The sequence below is a fragment of the Oreochromis aureus genome, linkage group 17 (assembly GCF_013358895.1).
Source record: "Oreochromis aureus strain Israel breed Guangdong linkage group 17, ZZ_aureus, whole genome shotgun sequence".
Classification (NCBI taxonomy): domain Eukaryota; kingdom Metazoa; phylum Chordata; class Actinopteri; order Cichliformes; family Cichlidae; genus Oreochromis; species Oreochromis aureus.
This window is the reverse complement of record NC_052958.1, coordinates 4,884,905-4,908,343: the sequence shown is the minus strand read 5'-3', so window position 1 is coordinate 4,908,343 and position 23,439 is coordinate 4,884,905. Positions and strand designations below refer to the sequence as shown.

General features: G+C 41.3%; 1 protein-coding gene across 1 annotated transcript in view; it reads right to left on the bottom strand.

Annotated features, from left to right (window-relative positions):
* Window positions 1–23,052, bottom strand: part of LOC116334941 (kinesin-like protein KIF21A) — a 48,012-nt gene extending 24,960 nt beyond the window's left edge. The window contains exons 1-4 of the mRNA XM_039601230.1: window positions 22,588–23,052; window positions 3,490–3,712; window positions 1,499–1,681; window positions 950–1,099 (exon numbers count right to left, since the gene is read on the bottom strand). Of these exons, the coding sequence (XP_039457164.1) occupies window positions 950–1,099; window positions 1,499–1,681; window positions 3,490–3,712; window positions 22,588–22,637 (606 nt within the window). The 5' untranslated portion in view covers window positions 22,638–23,052. The remainder of the gene's footprint in view (window positions 1–949; window positions 1,100–1,498; window positions 1,682–3,489; window positions 3,713–22,587) is intronic.
* Between the last annotated feature and the right edge of the window lie 387 nt (window positions 23,053–23,439).

The window sequence follows — 23,439 nt, the reverse complement described above, 5'->3', positions numbered from 1 at the left end:
TGACAGATACATCCATCCATCCATTCGTTTCTGCTCATCCTTTTTCAGGGTCACTCGAGCCTATCCCAGCTGGCTTAGGGCGAAGGCGGGGTACACCCTGGACAGGTCGCCAGTCTTTGGAGGGCTAACACATAGACAGAGACAACCATTCGCACTCACATTCGCTCCCGCATTCACACCTATGGGCAATTTAGTATTTCCAATTAACCTATCCCCACTAACTGCATGTCTCTGGACTGTTGGAGGAACATGTTCTCCCCATGCAAACATGGGGAGAACATGCAAACTCCACACAGAAAGACCCCAGCCTGATGGTGGAATTGAACTCAGGACCTTCATGCTGTGAGGCATTGCTTACAGTCTTAGTAGATTGGTGTTAAATGGCTTGACAAAAAACCCCAAAACATTCCTCTAAAAGTGGTCAGCTCAAGGACTGAACTGAAAAGGGGGAAAAAATACACGTACAGAAGGCCTGGAGAGCTGTTCCTAAAGATCCCATTAAAAAACTACTAAATGTAGGTGAAATGAAGGGTGGCTAGAAACTTTTGCACAGTGTAACAAGTGCATTTTTACAGTTATGTGAACAAAATGAATTAAATTAAGATTACCACCATTGTAACAGGGTGTGTGCTGCCGCCATCCCAGGTATTTTGAAAGCTTTGGGCCTGTCGTTTAGCCTAAATCTTCAGAACATGAGTCACTTCTTGTGTTGGTTTTATCACTTATAAAAATTTAAGACATCACCCTCAAAACGCAAAACTATGTTCTCCAAAAAAGATCATTAACTTCCAGTTTGCGGAGGCTCATTTAAAACCCATCACCTTGGTCCATTAAAGCTACTTATTGGGACCCCCCTCGCAAAATCCCCCCCAAAAACAGTAGTATATTTGAGCTAGCGGAGCCAATGTTAACTGCTTTTAGCTTTTTTTCCCAGGCTTTCGAAACTGACCTCGGCTGCAGTGGTGACGGTACGGGTGGTGACCCCCACCGTGTAGATGCCTCCATTGGCGTCCTCGTGGATTTTGATGTTGGATTTCTGCTTCCTGACCTCGAGGTCTCGAGTTGTGTCGAACAAATCGAGCACCTCCTCGTTGTAAAGCTAAAAAACAAGAAAGTCATAAATAATTAGCAAACAGCCAACAGATAAGACGGCGTCGTGCAGAGCGTAAATTATTATGTCACCGTCGGAAGCGCAATTTTTTCCCTTCAGCTGCTCCCTCACCAGCTGTTAGCAGCCACTTGCTGGCAGTTAAAAATAAAGCCGGGCCCGACCTCGGAGACAGGCTAATGACAGTTTAATGGCAGTCGGGTTATCTGCGCACTTTAACAACCTGAACTGATACACCCTATGCTGACCTTTGACCTCTTGCTGTCTGCATGCTCTCGCTATGTCTAACAAACTGACTTTAAATTACTTATCAGATTGCTGATAATGTTCTGTGTTACCAACTGAGTTGCTCTGCGTTGTTTGTGGATGTGAGTGTGTGTGTTTCTGCACCTCCAGGAACTGTGCATTGATCTTGAACTCAGGAACAGGCCTGCCCTGCTCGGTGGCGGCCTGTCTGCGCTCCTCGATTCCTCTGAACAGGTGGTTCACGGCCCGGGGAATGATGCCCAGCTCATCCTCTCCGATGTTGACATCGAAGCCAGTTCCCATGGTGTACGTCTTCCCCGAACCCGTCTGGACAGGGAGGAAAAGACAGTCTGTGAGTTAGGGGCAGAGCAGTTAAGGAAGAGTTAAAGCAGAGGGGATGGGTCGGAGTCATGGTGACACAAAGAGGAATGCGACATTGGGATTCAAATTCACACGTCACCCCTCTCCTCCCCACCGAAACGCCAGAGAGGCCCCGACTGGAGCGCGTGCGTGTTTGTGCCGACAGATGATCGAGAAAGACAGTTTTATTCTGCAAGGCCACACCTGTGTGATTTTGTGTTTGTGTGCATGCGTGTCAATGAGTGTGTTGGGCCGCCGCTGTGCCCCGTGAAAGGCTCTTTGTCAGAAAAATAACGGGCGAGGGAACAATGTGAGGACAGAATAATGAACACAAAGAGGAGCTCTGAGGAAGGGTAAGAAGAGGGAAGTTTAAAAAGCAGTTGTTCAATGAGAGAGTGTCTCTTTGTACATTGAATTTCAATACAAAAAACCATTTAAAGCACACTGAATAAAACTAAGCTGTTATTTTTTGCCCCTATAGTCCTCAGTGTTGCTGCACCTTTCTTTCTTTCTTTGCCTGTGAGTAAAGCATTGGTGTCATGCTGCGGCTGTTCCAGGCCTTCACTCATGTTCACAAAGGCCAAAAAATAATGTTTGCCATCGACACAACACCAACAATGATCAGAGTGACTGGCTCAGCACTCAAGACGATTTTTACTTTGTTTCCACACTGATGCATTAAAAATAACATTATTCTTTTTCTGATTTGTGACTACATTAAATCAGCAAAGCCACAGTTTATATCACACTATGACATATAAATGACATGTGCAGCACAAACATGCACAGACTTTTGAAGTTCACGTATTTGTGTCCAGAGTAGCTTTGTGCGATTTTGCTATCGATCTGATACCAAGTTAAAAACAGTGGCAGTACCAATATTTTTAACTGATTAAGGCTAATTATCTGAACGCACTTTAATGAACACTAAATCACTGTCTAACTAATTCCGTTGGTATCGGACGTTATCGATATTTGGACCACGTCTAGTGGAGATCATCATCTCCACTGGTCAGAACAGGCTAAGAAAAAAATAGAGCCTAACATTTTAGACAGTTGAGCTGTTTTGCATTGTACAGGCCTTAATGTTACTATACAATACATACATCATCCACTTTTTTCACAATTATACATTTGCAGAACTATAACTTCTACATAAAACAAAAGGCTTTTGCATATCTGTCCATTTCAAAACCAAGGTGGGCAAATGAACTTGCTGCTTTCCTCTGTTTCCAGTCTTTTTGCAAAGCAACTGTGGAAATGGCTGCTATAGCTTCAGAGATGAGAGTGGCACCAATCAACTCTCAGGAGCTGTCAGGATGCATGTTAGTCTATAATGTTTAATGCCATAAAATATGTTTTGACTTCTTGGTTTACTTTCCTGCTCTGGCATAATGTGAAGCACTTTCTACTTTGTTTTGATTGGATAATAAACTTCCTTATCTATCATTCCCTCTTATGCTAATTTATTAGAGGCAATACAAAGCTGTGGTGATGAGGGCATGTTGGAACATATCGGCAGCACAGAGCTGCTGAGGCTCCTTTATTGCCTGCCTACCGATGTGAAATGAAATCAGCTTCATATCACATGATGCCATTAATCTTTTGTTTCTGGAAGGAGTGCCGCTCCCTTGAGCAAAACTTTGACTGAATGTGAATATGTGACTGAGCTTGTGTATATTCATGCCATACTGGTGTGCTGTTAACATGAGTAAAGAAGGCAACGCTCCATGCCCTTCTACCAGTATGTGTGCAGCAAAAGCCTGCTGACTAACCTGTCCATATGCAAAGATTGTGGCGTTGTAGCCCTCAAAGCAACCCTCGATCAGCCTCTCGGTGCAGTGGGTGTAGATTGTCTCCTGCTGGGTGTCCATATCGAAGACATAATCATAGGTGAAGGCCTTGTCCTTGCCCAGGACCACTTGGGGTTCTCCTGGCATCACATACGTACAGATGTGACAGCCCTCTATCTTCTCTTTGGGCAGCTGAGGACGAATCCTGGCAGGCGGAGAGGGAGGAAGAGAACACACTTGAGGTGAGACGTGGCTCAAGACTAGAGTGCTGCACTTGGGATAGGTTGTGGAGGTCGCGTATGGGCAAGTTACCTTACAGAGCTGGGAGAAGGGCTTTAACTGTTGTTAATGTGACAGTGTTACCCAAACAACAATCATCTCCTATATCTAACCAAGTAGATTTGTTGCTTTAATGTAACTAAGTGATAAACTACATCTAACAGTACTAATTCAGCTTCTGGTTTCTCACTGGACACAAATAAATAACACTGAGTTTTACTGGCTTAATGGTGAAAGTGCAGCTAAGCTGAAGAAAGAAACAGTTTTCACTGAGCATGTCTTTTTATGTATGTGGAAACCAGTGCCAGCACGCTCCCCGTGCACGTACAGTGCCCACACTGTTCAGGAGTGAGGGAGAGCGAGCGAGCTCTGGGTAAACAGTCCCACCCATAGATTTCATTAAGGAATTGCTCTGTTTGCCTTCCTTCAAGTAAAAACACTTCCCTGTTACATCATTTCCTCCTCCACTTTTTTATCACTGCACAGTCGACCTGAAGAGGAAGTGGAAATGCTGAAGGGAAATATTTGGACAGGGGATTAAAATGGTGAAGACTGTTTATAGCAAACCCTGGATGAAAACAGGAATAGAAAACAGTTCTATTAGTATCGATACTGCAATACTAGTAGAAATAAATGGTAAATAATAATGATGGGCATGTGAAGGAAAATCTCACTGTAAGCAGGAAGTAAATGGATTCCTTCAAAGGCCACAGTCAAAGCCCAGAAAGGTTAGAATAACAATGGAAAAAAAGACTCTCAGAACAGAAAAGTGTCAGTACTGTTGGTGTCCGCTGGTGCTCATTAACTCTCAGTGTATGTGTGAGGATGTGGCACTTTGCATGAAGTCTGTACTATATCACATTCATCACAGCAAGAGTCTACAGAAAAAAGCAAAAGGCTTAGAAGGAAAGGAAAAGAAGGATGTCGGTGAAGCTACAGTAGCAAAGGTCCACAGAGGTGTCATTGTGCGTGCGTGACATCAGATCCCAGCTATTTAGCAGGCTCCCTCTCTGGGATTACAGCACTGATGAAAGCAGGACAGAGGCAGACAGTCCTACCTGCAGTAACTGTATTCCTGTAAGAGTATTATAACTGTCAGCTCTGTGTTGTGAAGCGAAGTCCTAAAAAGTTCAGCTTTCCTAGCAGGATTTTCCTGACATTCACTCAATTGCATGCTACAGCAAAAGGCACAGTTCACAGAGAACTCACAAAGCATCAGATCTCATCGTTGAAAGGTGCAGTGAGGGTACAAAAACAATTTCACAGCATTAGATGGAACACAGTGAAGACAGTTATCAAAAATCGGAGAAATTAAAAGACAATGTCTCCTTGTACAGCCTCGCTGTTTTACTGATTTTTTTGTGCAATTTTGCATGCTTTTTTTGTGTTCTGCATCCTGACTGATTGATGATGGTCTACAGCCAATCTCCTCCGTGCCGTGTCTCCTGTACATTACAGAATGCGTTCAACTTGTCAAATGTACAAAAATCTTCGATCGCTAGCAGTGTGACTCTGAAGTGCTGCACTGTATGTTTGTAAGTTTTCTCCCCAACAAACACAACAATGTCGACGAAAAGTTTTGCACCGTCAAAGGCGCCTGCGGTAGCACCCAAAAAGCAGAGGAAGACGCTAACCATTGCACAAAAAGTTGGACTTCTGGACATGGAAGGTAGAAGTTACAGTATTTTTCGGGCAATAAGGCGCATTAAGCAAAACAAAACAGTCAGATAAGTCAAACTTTACTCAACTCATTCTTCTTGCTTCCTCTACTTCCGAACCATTAATTCATTAATGTTGAATCTCTCGCAGCTGCTCGATTCCTGTGTTCTGGACCTGAAAACAGGGTTTGATCTTTGGATTCATTCTATAATACTGGACTTATTTTTCTATGAAGGTTTGAACTTTGAGAGTTTAAACAGGAGAGAAAAGTGTGAAAATGTTCATGTCTGTCTGAGAAAAGTGTATAAAGTGTGTAGTGAGGGGTTTTACAGCCTTAAAACATCTATAATAATTGTAAAAAATAACGTTGGCTACTTTGCGGATTTCACTTATCGCAGGTTATTTTTAGAACGTAACTCTCGCGATAAACGAGGGACCGCTGTAATTAATGAAAAGACAAGACGAAAACTGGTCAGGGAGGCTGTCAAGAGACCACCAGTACCAGTATTTTCAGGCAAGTACTGGTTGTGTACTACACACTAAAAGACTAACAGTCTCCACATGTCTGGTCTATGGGGTAGGGATGCAGGATTGGTGAAGCATGGTGGTGGCACCATCATGCTTTGGGCTGCTTTTCTTTTGCTGGAACTGTGGTTTTAGTCAAGGAGGAGGGAATTATGAACACTTCCAAATATCACCTTTGATCCAAAATCCCAAGCATACATCCAAATCAACAAATGAATGGCTTCACCGGAAAAAAAGAAAATTAAAGTTTAGGAATGACCCAGCCAGAGCCCAGATCTACATCCAGTACAAAATCTGTGACCTAAAGAGGGCTGTGTGCAAGAGATGCCCTCACAATCTGACAGATTTGGAGTGATTTTGTGAGAGAGTGGGCAAATATTTGCAAGTCATGATGTGCAATGCTGATAAAACTCCTACCCAACAAGACTGCATGCTCTAATTAAATCAAAATGTGCTTCAACACAGTTTTAGCAGGGTGTGCACACTTATGCAGCTAGCTTATTATTGTTTTATATTGTCACATTAAAGGTAAGAAAAGATTTTAAATGATTTATTGTGATCTATTTTTTTTAACATCAGAAAAACCTGGCATTTTAACAAGTGTGTGTACAGCTACAATACAAGGCGTGTTGACCCAAAGCTGATAAGAAAATGTCATGTTAATGCATATTTTTAAAAACTGCATACATCAGAGGTGGCTCCAGGTGAAGCTGACGTAACTATCAGGTCATCTGAGAAGACTGTGACTTAATGGCACGACGGCTGAGGGCATTACAGGAGTGAATCTGCATTAATCCCCTTTGGCTAGCTTCCCAAAACTTGTCAGAGAGCTGTAATCCAGGGTAACAATAGAGCCACTCATTGCAGCTTACAGTGAGGGCATTAAGTCACTCAGTTATTGTTCACTTTGAGTGTTTGGGAAGAAAAATGTAACAAAGTATGAACTACAGCAAGCACATTTAGAAAAAAAAAACTATATTAGAAAAAAATCCCTTAAGTATAATTAAATCAGTGTTTTCTCCAAGACGGGGGAAAAGGCCTCTACAAATGTAGTCTCCATTTAGAATAAATGCCCAGTCTATCTGATTACGTTCGCCTTAACAAAGCAGTGGTGCACTGTTTGTTTTGTTGCTTGTTACGACATCTCCGGGGTCCTCCATTTAGAAATGGACCAGAGAGAGGAAAATAAATGTCTGAGGAAAAGATAAAGAAAAACAACGGGCCAGGAAAGACTGGACATGATGGCTACAGATGGAAATTTCACCCACAGTGCATCTAGTCTCAAACTCATTATCTATCCTTGCATAACAAGACCTTTATACTGATCTCATTCAGCCTGTCATTTTTTCTTTCTTGTCACAGTAAGATGCACCACTGCAAATGAATAACGACACACTGAATACACTGCCCTCGCTGTGCGTAGGATTTTTAAGCTCGGATCTGTTTGGATCCAAAAGCACAGATTGCAGTCTCAGTTTAATATTTTGCACCATCAGCTTATATTTAAATAGTAAAAGTGTCATACTTTATTTTGGGAGCAGCTGGTGAAAACTGCATGATAGCTAGACAAACCAGTAATAGCTAATAGAATAAATTCATATTTTCTGGGTCATGTTGGTCTATGAAGCCATGCTTGGATGCCTCTGAATGCTCAGTGGGACAAGAAAAATGCTCTATAATGCCACTCTATCTCCATTTTACAGTATGCTAACTATCTAAATAGCAAGACACAGATATTTGAAAATAGGCTCAAGTCATCACTCTAGGCAATGCAGGAAAATGGCAACAACACTAATGTGAGCCGGTAAGCGCTGTTACCAGCTCAGTCCTCTACCTGGCACACCCTCGGGCCACAGTCCTTTGGCCTGTAACTTCAACAACAGTGAAACAAGCTCGGTAAAGAAGAGCTTCTGCCTGTGTCTAAACAAACTTATGTATTCAGAGGGTGTGGCATGGTTTTTTTTGTAGCTCACAGAATACAGCTAGAATATTCCAGTGAAAATGGTGCCATATTTTGCTATGCTTAAAAAGATTCTGGATTAAATGGCAATAGATGTTGAAGTGAAGCACTACTTTTCATTGCCAGAAGTCTGTTAAATCCTGTCAGTGAAACCAACGATACTACAGTATTACCAACACCCACCTTTGTTAAGTACACCTGTACATTTTCTCACCTTCTAAGACTTAAATGCAAAGAGTAACACCACTACATCAGTGATCTAAATACACAATGACAGGCCACTTTTTTATTTATTTTTTTTTATTTTATTTTTTTTAGGTACACCTGTTGAACTGGTTGTTAACAAAAACATCTAATCAGTCAGTCACATGGCAGAAACCCAGTGCATTGAAGTTCAATCCAACCATCAACAAGAAAGAAAGAACATTTAAATTACTCTGAATGTGGTACGATCGATGGTGGCAGAAACGTCTCATCTACTGTGAGATTCCAACACAACCATCTCTAGAGGTTACAAAGATTGATCTGAAAAAGAGAAAGGTTCTCTGAATAAAAATGTCATTAATGCCACAGGTCGGAGGGGAGTGACCACTTTGGTTCACTCAGATAGGAAGACAACAGCAGCTCAAATAACCATTCATTGCAACCAGGGTATGCAGAAGAGCATCTCTGAGCACACAAGACACTGAAACTTGGAGCAGATGGGCTACAGCAGCAGAAGACCACACCGGCTTCCACTCCTGTAAGAACAGGACATTGAGGCTACAGTTTGCACAGGCTCACTGAAATTGGCCAACAGATGACTGAAAAACTGTTGCCTGGTTTGATAAGTCTTGATTTCTGCTCTAGCATTCAGGTGGTAGGGACAGAATCCAACCTGCGCTATCAACGATTCAATTTTCTTGGGGCACTTGGGACCCCTTAGTACCCTAAAGCCTTTTAGACCACATCTTCTGACGGCTGCTTCTGGCAGTGCAAAGCTCCTTAAACATGACAGTGGGTTCATTATACTCAAATGGCGTCCACAGTCACAAGATCACAATCGAATAGAGCACCTTTGGGATATAATGAAATGGGAGACTGGTGTCATGGATGTGCTGTCGAAAAATCTGCATCAACTGTTCGATGCTGTCATGTCAATATGGAGCAAAACCCGAGGAACATTTCCAACACCTGCTATGCAGAATTAAAGGCAAAAAGGTGCAACACTTTACTTTGGTATGTTAGGAAGTATAAAGAAATGAGTTTTAAATGTATTTAAATTTATATCCATGATTGTCTAAAACATAGAGAACATAGCAAACTGGTTTTTATAGGGTGCAAAACTACCAATTCAAGTGTTTATTTCAAATATATATATGTATATATGAAATACACCTCTATTATGAGTAGTCACTGGGTGTGTGCATGCATACAGCTAATGCAAGTTCTGGCATTGGGCATTTCAGCTAAACGTAAACAGAAGTGAGAGGTGTGAAGTGTGTTCTGCTGGTCTATTATTAGTGCGACTGACTGACTTTAGCACTGATTATAATCTGGCAACCTTCACTCTGGTTCAACCCAAAACACTCTTCATCTGTTTGAATAAGGGTTTGCCCTTCAGCGCAGTGCAGACTTAGAGCACTAATCCACCTTTTATAGCGGCACACTCATGCTCTGCACCGGCAGGAAATTTCAGTTATCTGCTTATGCACACGCGCACACACCCACACACACACACACACACACACACACACACACACACACACAGCTTAGTGAAACTAGAGTTCTAGAGTTAGATTAATGTTAACATATAAAATTTTGAAGCCTTTGTAAACTACAGATATGTGTGATGTTTCACTAAGGGTGCAATAATGGTAATCAATATGAGATTTTGTTATTACTTCAAAATCAACTCAAAGGAACAAATAGTTGTAAGACAAAATGCATACAGAAAATCTCAATTTGGAAAAAAGTAAACATGTTTTTTAGTATTACTAACATTTTTAGAAAGATAAATTTTTTTTATCTAGATTTCACTCTTTATGCTTGGCTAAGCTAGCTACCCGTCTCTATTAACTATTAACATGTGCAGCTAAAAGTTTGTAGGTTGTGAGTCGTTATGTAATTTAACTTAGCTTTTCTGAAAGTATACACACTGCCACACTGAACTAATATGTATACTTGTATAGTTTGTTGGCTTATGGACAAAGGTGAGAATAGTTTCTACTGAGGATTTTGCAGTCACATGACCGCTAACCAGGTCACGTTAACTTGGCCACCATATTGGTAGTTTCAAGTGACTAAGGCCCCAGTCACACAGTGACTATCTGGCAACCTGTGAAGGAAAAATATGCATTCACCAACCGGTTGGTAAGCTGTTGCTGGAGGTTGACGGCAGTCACCGTTTCAATGATTGTGAAAGCCCCAGTCACATGGGTAACTTGGAAAAAATTTCTTTGCAAATACGTCCTCGTGATTGTACTGTTTGCTAGCAGACGTAGTTCACATGGAACACGCCGACTTGTCTGCAAACACTTGCCAGCAACTCTCTGAGCAGTAAAAACCGAGACACAAACTGGAAATGGAGACCATTTGTCTTCAAAGTAAAAGTTTCTTCTTTTGAAAAATGTTAGCACAAATTTTACTTTCAAAGTAAATACTCTCAGTTTCTGGTTTGTATTGCAAAAACGTTTTACTGCCGCTCAGATAGCAGCTAGCAAGTGTTTGCAGACATATGGACATGCTCCATTGCAAACTACAGCTGACCAGTTTCACCTACGAGTTACTCTACAGCTAAATGTTAGCTGTGCTAGCACACTCTGCTAAAGTCCTGAAAACATCCATGTAGTCACCAGAAGGTGCTTTCAAACGAAGCTATTGTTCAAAGTTGCACTTTGTGGCTATCGTAACTTCAGGTATACTGCTATCAGACACATTAAAAGAGTATGTGCTGAAAAACAGTAACATCCATTACTAATTCACTCATCAAATCAGTATGCAGATCAAGTCGTACATGACTAAAGATATGGAAGGAAACCGAGCAGCTTTTTAGCACAGTTCAATAAGAGAAGCCACAGCCTGTCACTGACTGATGAGGGGAGTTTAGCGACTGAGACAGCGTTCACTGAACCATTAAAGAGATGAAAAGGAGAAAGACAGACACACTACCCTATATGCACACATACCTATTCAAACAAACACACACACACACACACACACACACACACACACACACACACACACACACAGGGGGGATTTGTCAGCCTCTCTCCATGTGACAAGTCCTGCTAGGCTCCTGCTCTCACTCTCATTATTGCGATTATGGTGAAAGCCGGAGAAACAGTGAACTCCTCAAACACACACAAAAACCCAGGCTTCATATATGTAGCCTGACTATGACCTGTGGAGACGTTTTATCAAAAGGAAAATCTGATGTACTGTTATTGTGACTGATAAAAGGAATCAACAAGAAACGATGACATACTAATAAAAAGGAGGCGAGTCACACCATGACCACCACGCTGCTTATCTCATCCTTCCTAAAACACAGCCAGTCAAATACTGACATCAGTACTCCTGCCAATCAGAAAATCAATTCAATCCCCTAGAGCCAGTCCCTGTGCATCATCGCTAACAAATCAACATTAACAGTAAACCTCGACATCTGATTCCTACTTAATTTAATCCTGTGTGATTTATTTTTAGCTTTAAGCACCACTTACAGCTGAGTGCACCGAGTGATTCAGCAAAAACAGAAAGGCACATCTGAGCTTAAAGGGCAGCAGACACGACTCTTTTCTCCACATTTCACAGTGAAACCAGCAGAGTCACAGTCACATCATCACAGTCATATATTTTTAGATATTTGAAAACTTGGAGTTATTTGGTATGTTGGTATGAGCAGTGCTAACTCAAAATTAGTGTAAACAATTACCAGAGATTTTATATTTGTTTGACTTTTTTTTTTTCTTTCTTTTTTTTTTTTAAACATGTGATAGTAGTATATTAGTTACAGATTATTATAATCAAACACACACTGATTATTATACAAGTAGCAACCTCCAGGCAACATGAACTGACAATACTGCAGTTCCTCACATGGCCACTTGAGGCAACTTAAGAAGCTGCAGTAATTTCTCTTGCCAAGTTCCCCCTTTATGACAGATAGCAGGTGAATTTTTATAAAACTCACCTGTTTAAGCTGTGCATAACTTTAAGGGTATACGTTTCTACAATAGAATCACTGTGGAGACTTCTTTGTGTTGCCAGTTTTATGGGCATATCTAAAAACTACAAGAATGACCATGGGCGTCCTCATTAGAGATTTGTGTTGCTATGAAGCCTCAGGTTTACACTGTTGACTGGTAATTATGCAGCAATGCGTTTCAGGTCATTTCACAAAGAAATACGAAAGTAATGTAACAACTAGTGTAATGAGATACTTTTGTTAGAGTTTAATGAGGTAACTTAAGGCATTATTTTTCAGAAAAGTAACAAGTATTGTGTAATACATGTTACTTTTTTGAGGGTCAACCCCAAGACTGATAACAATGAATTATGAATGCACTTTGCTAACCAAGCCGGCTAGCCAGTTGTAGCAATTTCGAGACACTTAGGAAGTCAAAATTATGAGGTATGTAACTCAAAATAACTCCAAAATTTTGAAATAGAAACCTGAAAGGTTGAACAGTGGAAAAAAACAAAACAACTTTTGTATTTTAAAGAACAGACTATCACTCTATTCTTTAAAAGGCAAAAGTATTACAAATGAGCTATTGATCAACTGACATATCCCAGGTCCAAATTTATTTTATGACATAAAAAAATACGTTCTAATTTAATGCTAGTGGAGTCTAGTTATCTTATTAGGAATAGTTTAACTGAGCTGGGAAAATTACCCAAAGTAAATGTAACACTGTCAAACATATCACATGTACAAATGTAAAAAGTGTCCACCTGGTAAAAGAATAAAAGCCTAACTAAATGTCTGTAGTTAGCTAGGGTTTTGGTTAGTTAGCTTAATAAACCCGTGAGCATAGTATGGTTTTTATTTAGGATGAGTTTGGTATTTAAACTTGAAATAAGACATTTTTGTTGCAAAAATAAAGTGACACATTATCCAAAGTTTAGATAATTAAGTTTGTGAGCTGCATTTTTTGTGCAACTGAGAAAATTACAGACTAAAGCTACTATGGCATAAACCTAGGGTGTGAAATTTGCTTTCAAAACTGAGTGCACAATTGAAAGCAGAGTTTGTTCTTTGTTCTTTTTCTAGACACCTCAAATTAAAAAGAAATCCTCTGTAAAAACTCAGGTGAAACAGTTGAAGTTGTCCGTAAGTTGTTAATCTGTTGACTGTAGTTTTTTTAAGTGCTGTAATTGCAGATTGAAGAGAGAGATGCTACCCAACAGTGGGTAATGAGGCTATAAGCCGGTCACAGTAACACATGCACACCACTCACAGGTGCATACAATCTCACGCACAAGGTCTACCTCGTCATTTGATGCTAATGTAACTGAGACAAGGGAACTGCAAACACTCAGATTTCAGTGACACGTCCCAAATTTCTTCGAGTCAAAGTTCTCTGTTGGGAGGTAAACACCGAAAAACTCTATTCTTCCATGCTCTAAAAAGGAAACATAATTGTAGTGCAGCTCTAATTTACATTCTTTTAAACGTGTGTGAGTGTGCATCAAGAACACCTTCAAGTACAGCATAATGACTACCTTATATAACAACATGCACACTGTATGCCTCTTTAAGCCAGCAGGTGCACAAGTTGTGTTTTTCCGTTATTTTTGAATCTGTGTGTGTGTGTTTGTTTGTGTGTGGACTAGCTTGTGTAATATGTTCCTAGTAGCCTTGAGCAAAGGGAAGAACAAGGAGGTACAGAAATGACACAAGGAGAGAAAGTAGATCCTAAGTACAGAGCGAACCCTCCAGCCACAACGAGCAGCTACTGCTTTAACTCACCACAGCACAGCACGACTGCATTTTTAGTAACAGCCTCTATTGTCTAGCAGCTCGTCTTGAGATCTAGAGCCAATTCATTGGGTCACTCTCTTCAGTGTGCTGAGAGAGTCAAAGAGTCAGTTGAGAGATTCATCTGTACAAGATATTCATTGTTAAAATGTGGGACGTATGCACAGATGAAATGGACAGGTTACATCCAAAAAACGCTCCAAGTTAAAGCCAATAATTTGGGTTGAATTTAAACGTATTTGGAAACCACTGTAAAGCATTAAAATTGAAGGTGCAGTTACATGTAACTACAAGAATACCATATACCAGAAGGACATCTATCCAGCCATCCATTCAGCTTTTCTGGCACAGTTTGGGTCTACTTGTACCTTTAGAGATTAGGGTCAGTACAAAGAGTTCAATAAAACATTTCTATCCTTATGAGGATAGACTTTTCCAAGGTAGTAGTACGTAGATTTTAACTCAAAGTCAACCCTTTGAGAGATTTTATACTCTCCTTCTTTGTCATCAAAACACCAAAATGAGGTCATAACTTTTGTACAAACGCCGTTCTGTCCTTCTGGTAGTGAATGTTTGTAAAGCTCTTAACCCTCACATTTGGCATCGTCAGGGTAAACATTTGTTTGCCTTTCTCTGTTTTAATAACTTGTTTAAAATAGATTATCACTGTCAAAGAATCAAGCTGATAATTTATCGCAGTACAGTAAGAAACATGCATCTCTAGTATGCTTTGCAAGATGATATGTGCTCCACAGTTTTCTCCCACCTCAGACAAAAAAGAAAAAAGATTTGGGAATTTCCATTCTTTCTCAGTGAACGATGCATTCGTGTCATTTTGCACTTGGTGTTCTCCAGAAGCCGATAAAGAAGTATTGTATGAAGCCCACCTTTAATCATTCTTTTCTCTGGAATCTGGTGTGGAAACAACACCAGACAATGGTGGTGGTGGGGGGGGGGCTGGAAAAGACCGAGTAGGAAAGAAGAAAAAAAGAGGGCATTCTGCTGACTCAGGCTTTTAGTTTCCCTCCCTCAAGCTGCCCTTAGATCCGTGGCAGTCCAGTCACAGGGGCATCGCTGCACACCCCTACATGTGAAAGGACCCAAGGTTGCCAAGGTAACAGCTAACATGAGTCCACACAGGCTGCCAAAGGAAAAATGCCACGGGGTCACAGATGAAAGTACTGACAGCTTCCTGGGTCAAAGATCGCCGGGCAGGAAAGAGGGAAAGGTGGAAGAGGATGGTGGTTATCACCTTGAGAGGCAGCCAGAGAGGGCATATCAGCACACACACACACACACACACACACACACACACACACACACACACACACACACACACACAGCCCTCCAGCACTGATACCAGCTTAATAAAAACATTCCTTTTTGACAAGGACAGTTCGGCCCATAATGGCACATGTGGGAGTCACGCGGAAATTCAAGAAGGCAACACAAACACAGCAAGCATGAAACAAGCAGGAGAGTTTTGAAATGAAGCTACAGTAAACAAATAAATACTAATATTAGGAAAAATTTGTATTGAATTGACCTCTGCGCTATTTAGACAGAACTTATTGAATATCAGTAACAACATGATCACATGACAGAAGCTGGCAGATGGCTTGCAGCATGCTTCTCTTTGTGTCTCAGTTCACTTGAGTTGATTCATGAATATTTATCGTGGATACGCTTGGATGGTCGCCGGTCAGAGGCAGCGCACACACACACACACACACACACACACACACACACACGAGGAGTTTTTGGTTCACCGCAGCGGACGCACGGGCCTTTGCCCTCAAACATAATCCACAAAGGTCAAAGAGGAGGAGCCAGTAGGCGTCAGACAATCTGGAAAAAGCAGCTGGGGGCTGGTTTCTAACAATACTTGTTTTTATTGTTGTTATAACATAGAAACTTTATTTGGTACCTATGTTTTTTCAATGTCCTGTCTATGTTGAGTACAGCCAGAGCACACGCCACCTGACTACGGCATAGAGTAAAAACCATGAGGAATTTCTATACCAGATCTTTTTCACAAAAACCCTACTGCCATGATGGACGCAGGTGTTATGAATCACATTAATGGGGGTCCTGTTCCACATAAGCACTGAGCCTTTATTAATGTGATTAGTCACACCTGTGTTTGTGTCCTATTTCAGGTCATAATGGCTGCTGTGATGAAGGTCAGTGACTGAAAGAGAATATTTGTGGCGATCCAATCTAGCCCGATGACCACTTAAATCATCTTTGCACTAACATTAACTCCATCCATCCATCCATTCGCTTCCGCTTATCCTTGCTTATCCTTGATTAACTCATTTAATATAAATTAGATTTTGATAACATGGCTACGTTTTTGTTGTTTTTTTGTAACCAAATAAGTAACCAACTCATGCACTGTTTTAAAGCATACTTTTGGCATTTCTACTGGGTTAAATGGACATCACATATGCAATCATCAGCGACAACATTAACATCACCTACCAAATATTTAAAAAGTCCTGCTCATACCACCAAAGCAGCTCTGAACCATTCCTTCAGGTGGGTTAAAGCCACTGGATGTGGCTTGTTTCAGTGCATTCTAGAGATGCGCTATCAGATTGGGATGTGAAATATCTGAAGGTCATCTTAACACATTCTCTCTTATTTCTGAGCAGTTTCTGCGGTGTGGTGGGTGATGTCGCATTGTTTCCCACACACAGACTTTAATAGAGCGGGGTTATTTATGACTGCAGTTAGATTTAAATTTTCCATCAATGAACAATCCACTTGCGGTCAATCCCCAGAAAGTCTCTCCTCCCATGGTGGGATGGACTCCAGATCCACTGCAGATGGACTACAGTTGGCTATGGTAGTCCCTTCTTCTTTAGAACTGGTTTATGTGCTGCTTTACCAAAATCAGTGGAGCTGCAGGATGCTGCTGCTTTTGGAAGCTAAAGTTGGAGTCCACTGACAGGATGGGAAACTGTAAAGACTGGAGAGGCAGCTGACTGTTGTTTATTTACTGTAATAAGGCATGTATTATTTGTTAATTTATTTAAGCATGTGTGGGTGCGCTATGTTTCATTTCCCCCCCATTACTGCCAAAAATGCAGTGCTTTTACAGTCCTGCTGGGGCAGGCCACCGCCATCAGAATCTGATTAGGTTGATCTGCAATGATGTTCAGGTGTGGTATGTTCAAAAATAACACTCAGGACCAAAGGTTTCCCAGTAGAGCATTGCATTGTAACGAGAAGGTCAAAGTTACTCACGTTACCTGTTAGAAGTTAAGGTTATGTCTGTATTTTGTCCAAACTGTTGGCTCAATTGCTGCTGCCCAAGTTTTTATAGCTTCTTGGTGCATTCAAAATAAGTACATTATTTTAAAGTATTCACTCAAGCCCATCTAATTAATGAGGAAAAGCTATCTGCTGTGGATTCCAAAGTGACTACGAAACCTGAAACCTCACTGCTCACCACTTCTGCCTTTAGGCTTTGAATTTTTAAAGCTGCACCTCGAGGATATCGACAATCTAATTAGATCTCTTGGCCGGCTCCTTCAGGCTGACTTTGTAACATCAATTATTTATCAGATAAATCATTAAGGTTTTGCATGATTTTTTGTGCTATGGGTGAAAAAAGTATTTGCACTATTGTGCCCAAACATGCACACACAGATGGGCTGTTACATAAGAAGATAGATCTTACACATGGGGACCCAACATTGTACCACTGAAGAGCCCCATCTGTATGCTGTCAGGTGTGGAAAACATTTTTTTCAGAACCACAAAGGAAAGAACAGCAAACACATCTTAAGATCCATCAAGACAGCACATTCTCTTTTAAAGAACAAATTGATTTTTATGTTACATCATCTTTCCAGTAATAAATCAAGGAGACACAACAACACCCTGTAATGCCGTCCTTCTGTTAGAGCTCCAGATGTCTTTCTTTCTTGTTCTTTTCTGTTACCACAAAAAAAAAGAAGAGATGATAAAAGTGCATTTCATCACTTTGGACCGGGGGATTAGGCGCTCGCTAACAGACAGCATTAGCCACGCAGGCTGAGGCAGGTAGAGGTTGGCAACCTGCTAGCTGATTACTGGAGACACACAGATGAAGCTAACTAAACTGTTACAGGAGCTGGGAGAAAGCTGGCAGTCAAAATGTTTCAGAGGTAAGAATCACAGTTCACCACAAGCATAACATTTCAAAATAATTAGAATGTTGCCACGGCGATTAATGAGCTGAAAACATCAACGCGAAGCTGTGGTTGAATGTTCAAAGACGTGAAATGAGCCGTTCAGGTGTGACCTGCAAGTGAGTGTCTGTGAAAATTAATCAAAGATGGGACATTTTCTAAAGGTTTCGTATTAATCAGCAAGACAAAAAAAGAAACAGCTGTGACAACTTAAGAAAAGTATGCAGACTTTATAATGACAATTTGTATTTCGTTCATATTTGTTATCACAGTAAATTCAAAGCTTTTTGTTTCTTCTGTCTCATCTTCATGTAGTTTTAACAGCTAGGTGTGAGGCAGCCACATGACAATAACACGATTAGTTAAAGAAGCACGAGGCTGAGCGACTTGCTGAGACTTATGTTTAGCATTAACAGTGGATTTTCATTCTTGGGAAAAGTACAGTAAATTTGCACATCTGCCTACTAAGAGCTCAGTTCAACTGCTGCACTGTACATTTTTGAATTCTAACACATGTATTCATATATTCAATAATTACTCTGGTTGCCAAAAAATAAATAAATCTTTAAATTTCTACATTGCCAAATCACAACAGTTTATATTGTAAAGTAGCTGCAGGAATTTCAAGGGTGCCGAGCCAGATCTCCAATTAGCTGAGTCTGGCTTCTAAAGCAACAAACAGACTACAATTATAATTGTTATCATTACTACTAAAGGAGGCCGAGGATTAGTGAAACATTTGCAACCCAGTATAATGCCAAAGTGTACAATAGCAGCCCATTCCCAGCCCACTCCCGAGGCGTAATATACCGACGATTTGTCAAATCCCGCGGCGTTCCTGAGGAACGCGGAAGGTCAATTTCGCGCCGGGTTATGGATGAAATCCAATAGAATGATGCTCCTGCGGTAATACACGTTCCAGCCCTAACCATAACCTTATCCCTAACGTTAACCACAACTTTAATGACGTTAGCTAGCGTTTTCCAAAGCGATTTACGTAAAATGAACGTACATGTGTAGATTGATTCCAAATGGTTCTCATGTTTCCTCATTTTTCCGAACTCTTAATATAGGAACATGTTGGGTTCCTGAAAGCGTAATATACCGACGATTTGTCACCTAGCATAAAATGTTACGCTTTGGGAGTGAGAACGTGTTGACAATAGACACCGTGTAATGGACACAGATGAAGAAGTTGCAGTAACTTGCAGTACCAGCAGAGGGAGATATTTTATTTCAAGCCAACAAAAATAATTGTGGGACAGCATTTAAAGAGACATTACTAACACATTTACATGTAAATACACGTTAGCCACCTAGCTTAATCATTTCAGGCATAGAGCAACGTTGGAATGTACCTTATACCTTCCTTGGTCTACCTGGTCTTCCTTAGCTTTAAATATATTGTCTCCCCGTGTTGGTACTGCAGTGAAGTGAAGACTATGTAATAAGTCGTCATCTAAAGGTCTGTGACTAATTTTGAGTTATTATCTCAAAATTTCAACTGAAATGAAATTTTCAAGTTATTTAAACTCTGTTTTCAATTTCAAGTTTTCTCCTAAGTTTGAGTTGGTAAGCTGAAATTTTGAAATCATGAACTCAAAACTTTAAAGTGATAATATAAAGGTTTGACTTACGAACAACAAAAATACTTTTTTCAGTGATGGAAACAAGCTTCCGAATAGAAATCTCGACAATGATGGTTTGTGCTAGCATGTTAGTGTCAGGGTTCCTGGGTCGGTGACCCAGTGTTTTCAGTTTTGTCACGTTTAGGTTATGTTTATATTATGTTGCCACATCAATGTTCTCACTTCCTGCTTTTCCTGTGTCAGCTCGTCTCTTGTGTTATTAGCCAGATTATGTTCAGCTGTGTACTCACCGGTCTCTCATTATCATCCTCATCAGTCTGTGTATTTAAGTCCTCTGTTTCCACTCGTTCACTGTCGTGTCATTGATGTTAATGTCGTCTCTCCGGATGTATGTTCAGATCAGTCAGCCAGCCATTCAGTCCTTCAGTCAGTCAGTCAGTCAGTCAGTCCTTCATTCGTTCATTCAGTCAGTCGTCCACCCAGTCAGCCATTTCAGTTCATGTTCTGTTCATCCAACCTACCTACAATAAACCCCATTATCCTGCACCGTGAGTCCAGCGTTTGGGTCATCTCTTCCTCGCCTCCACACACGACGCTCCTGACAGTTAGCGCACAAAAGGCTATTTAAAGCCATATATCAGTGTTCTTGTTGGAGGCATGTTCAACATTCACTGCCCTTTCAGTTCTGCTTTGGTGTCCACAAAAATCCTGTCTGGCACTTGCTAAATATTCCACTGTGTAAACTAGCTGGCTGCTAATATTACATGGGACTGGTAAATACAGCTCTTGTTGAACGGTCCTCTGATAATATTGCTGAATCCTACCAGCATATTAACTAGCTAGCAACTTGTCTTTTGGCTGTTTGTGGACACACAAGTTAGCAGCTAGCTAGTAAACATGGTTTACTAGCTGTTTGGTGCTAGACACATAGCATATAGCTGGATTATCATCAGTTTAGTTAAAATTACCCAACTGCTGTGAAAGGCAACAGCGCCAAGAAGGAAAAAACAGCTGTAAGAACACAGTACACCAAAATAATAAGCTGAAAGACTCTAAAATGTTCCACTGAGCTGATTCTAACTAAAGGGTTGGGTTGTAATTTATGAAAAGTTAGCCACTTTCATAACCCATATGGTAGGATGGCAGGGGTGTCGAACTCCAGGCCTCGAGGGCCGGTGTCCTGCAGGTTTTAGATATCACCCTGGGTCAAGACACCTGAATCAAATGATTAGTTCATTACCAGGCTTCTGGAGAACTTCAAGACATGTCAAGGAGGTCATTTAGCCATTTAAATCAGCTGTGTTGGATCAAGGACACATGTACAACCTGCAGGACTCCGGCCCTCAAGGCCTCGAGTTCGACATCTGTGCCATATGGTCATCAGACTTATGGTTTAACTAAAAATATTAGGCCAACATAAAACGTCATGTTTAAACTCAGTTTTGTATTAGGTCTTTTATAAGTTCATCAAAATAGCCTGTCGCTGTTGTTACACTTGCAATTCAGACTCAAAATACTAAGACGCCCCCCAAGTGCAATTTAGTCTAGTTTTGAACTGAAGTTGTATTTATGTACTTACACTGAGAAAAATCAAACATCCCTCTAAATTCATCCAACCAAATACATAAGAAGAGACATAAATATGTGTGCCCAAAGCATTCTTCGTGAGAATAGAGGTTACTTACGTCAAAGAAATAAAGAAAATCAAACAAATCATGAACAAACTTATGGATGAAAACCTAAACCAATGAAAATCCTTTTTGTCTGACTTTCAATAGGACAACAGACCAACAAACACAACAAAGGCGCTTTAAATAATTACTGCACCTGACCTTTCTAACAAGATACAAAAGCAGGTAGGACAAAAACATGCAGATCTTTACTTGCCACACATCAAACAGCCTGCGTATGCGGTTCAGGCTGTTTTGTGTGTTCACATTAAGCTAAGACAGGAAGCCAGACAAATGTAATGTTCCAATATGAATTGAATCTTATTATTAAAGAGAGCAGCAGACCATGTGATTGGGGGGGTGAGGTGGGGTAGGGGGTGTACAGACAGATAGACAGATTATTTATTATCCATGAAGAAGAGAGAGAGAGCTTGTAAACTGAGCTGCCTCAGTAAACAAGAGTTCTGGGTCAAAGTCTGAATGCACAACAAGGAGCGAGAGGGACTAGAAACGTGAGAGGGACAGGAGCTTTTTGTCCTCTCTCCTCCAATGAGATCACATGACAGCTCAGGTTTTTAATTCAAACACACACACAGACACACATTCCCATGCAAGTGGCTTCCAACAATACACTGGTGTCTTTATTGATTTGTTGTATTGTGACCAGACGGCGGCTATCTCAGTGTGTGTGCTGTGTAAGTGACAGGACTGGACTGGCCTCAGGGACAAGGGTCAGAGCGCGCGCGCGCGCGCGCACACACACACACACACACACACACACACACACACACACACACACACACACACGCGGAGTAACGCACAAAAGCAGGGCGAAATATCACAATGAGTGACTGCAAGGGGCTCAAATGCACCTGCTTTTATTAGAAGTGAGTGGATCCTTTGAAATCGTGTGGCTCACTCTTACTACAGGTGCAGTCTTCAAGGGAAGAAGCGGAAGGCCTAATCCCTCAGACACATATGGGATCCTCACTCATAAATCCAGTACAAAGCATGCAGGTATTAACAAGAGCAGCTCATGTAATCGAGAGCTTTATTTGCTTTGCACACCATGCAAGAAAACTTCAGCAGCTCCTGCCAGCTTCAAAATAAAAGCACGTTTGGGAAAGGAGCATTGTTGTTTTAGGAGAACCCAGTCAAAATGAAAGCAGAGTAGAGTAAGCAGAGTAACATGTGCATGGTCCCAAGCAGGTGTAACACGAGAGCATCTCAGGAGAGGCGTCTGCATCCTTACCTCAGGGCGACGCGCACCGAGCTCTCATCCGGCCCGCTGCTGCTGCTCATGGTGGCACGGAAGGTTGGCCCGAAACAGCCCGCTTAAATATAGCTCAGTTTCGCTTTTTTTCCTTTTCCCTTTATCCTCTTAGACGGGAGAGCGTCGCGGTCTCCCTCCCTCCCAGCTCCTCTCAATAAAGCGCTTTCTATCTTGGGCTTCCACCGCGGCCGCCGCTTTCGCCTCACCTCGTCGCCGGCTTGGAAATAAACCCCATTTTAAAGGCTCAGTCTATCCTATATGAATAGATTTGGATTCCATATTCAGGGAAATGTGGCTAAGGATTCAGCCGTGGTCACCTCCTAGGAGGCATCGTCGCTTCCTCCGGCCCGGGTGGAGTGCGCTGTGTGAGTGTGGAGGAGCCGGGATCCGCCTGGCGTGTGATTGCCCTGGACGTAACCAAGCTCCTCCCCTCAGGAGAGCCGTACCAATCCAGGCAGGGGGCAACCTCACACACCAGCAATAATAGAAGTAATAATAATAATAACACACCTGTGTCGACTGTCAGCTCAGTGAAACTGACTTTATCGTGACATATCGCTAAAAAGTCCAGAATATATGCATGTCCCGCAGTCTTTGAAACCCCAAACATGGCGATGTGAAACGAGTTTAAACTTCCACTTAATATAAACCTGGCCTCTTCTGTCTGTGTGTAATAATTAGATGACGTTATAGGGCACAAAATTTAACTTGGCCACGTTGCCATCTAGTGGTGAATTTTTATCATTACACCCGTGAACTATAATTCTTAAGGTTTGTATTCAACAAAAATTTATAATGTATGTCAATGGGGAGACTTTTCAAATCCTCATT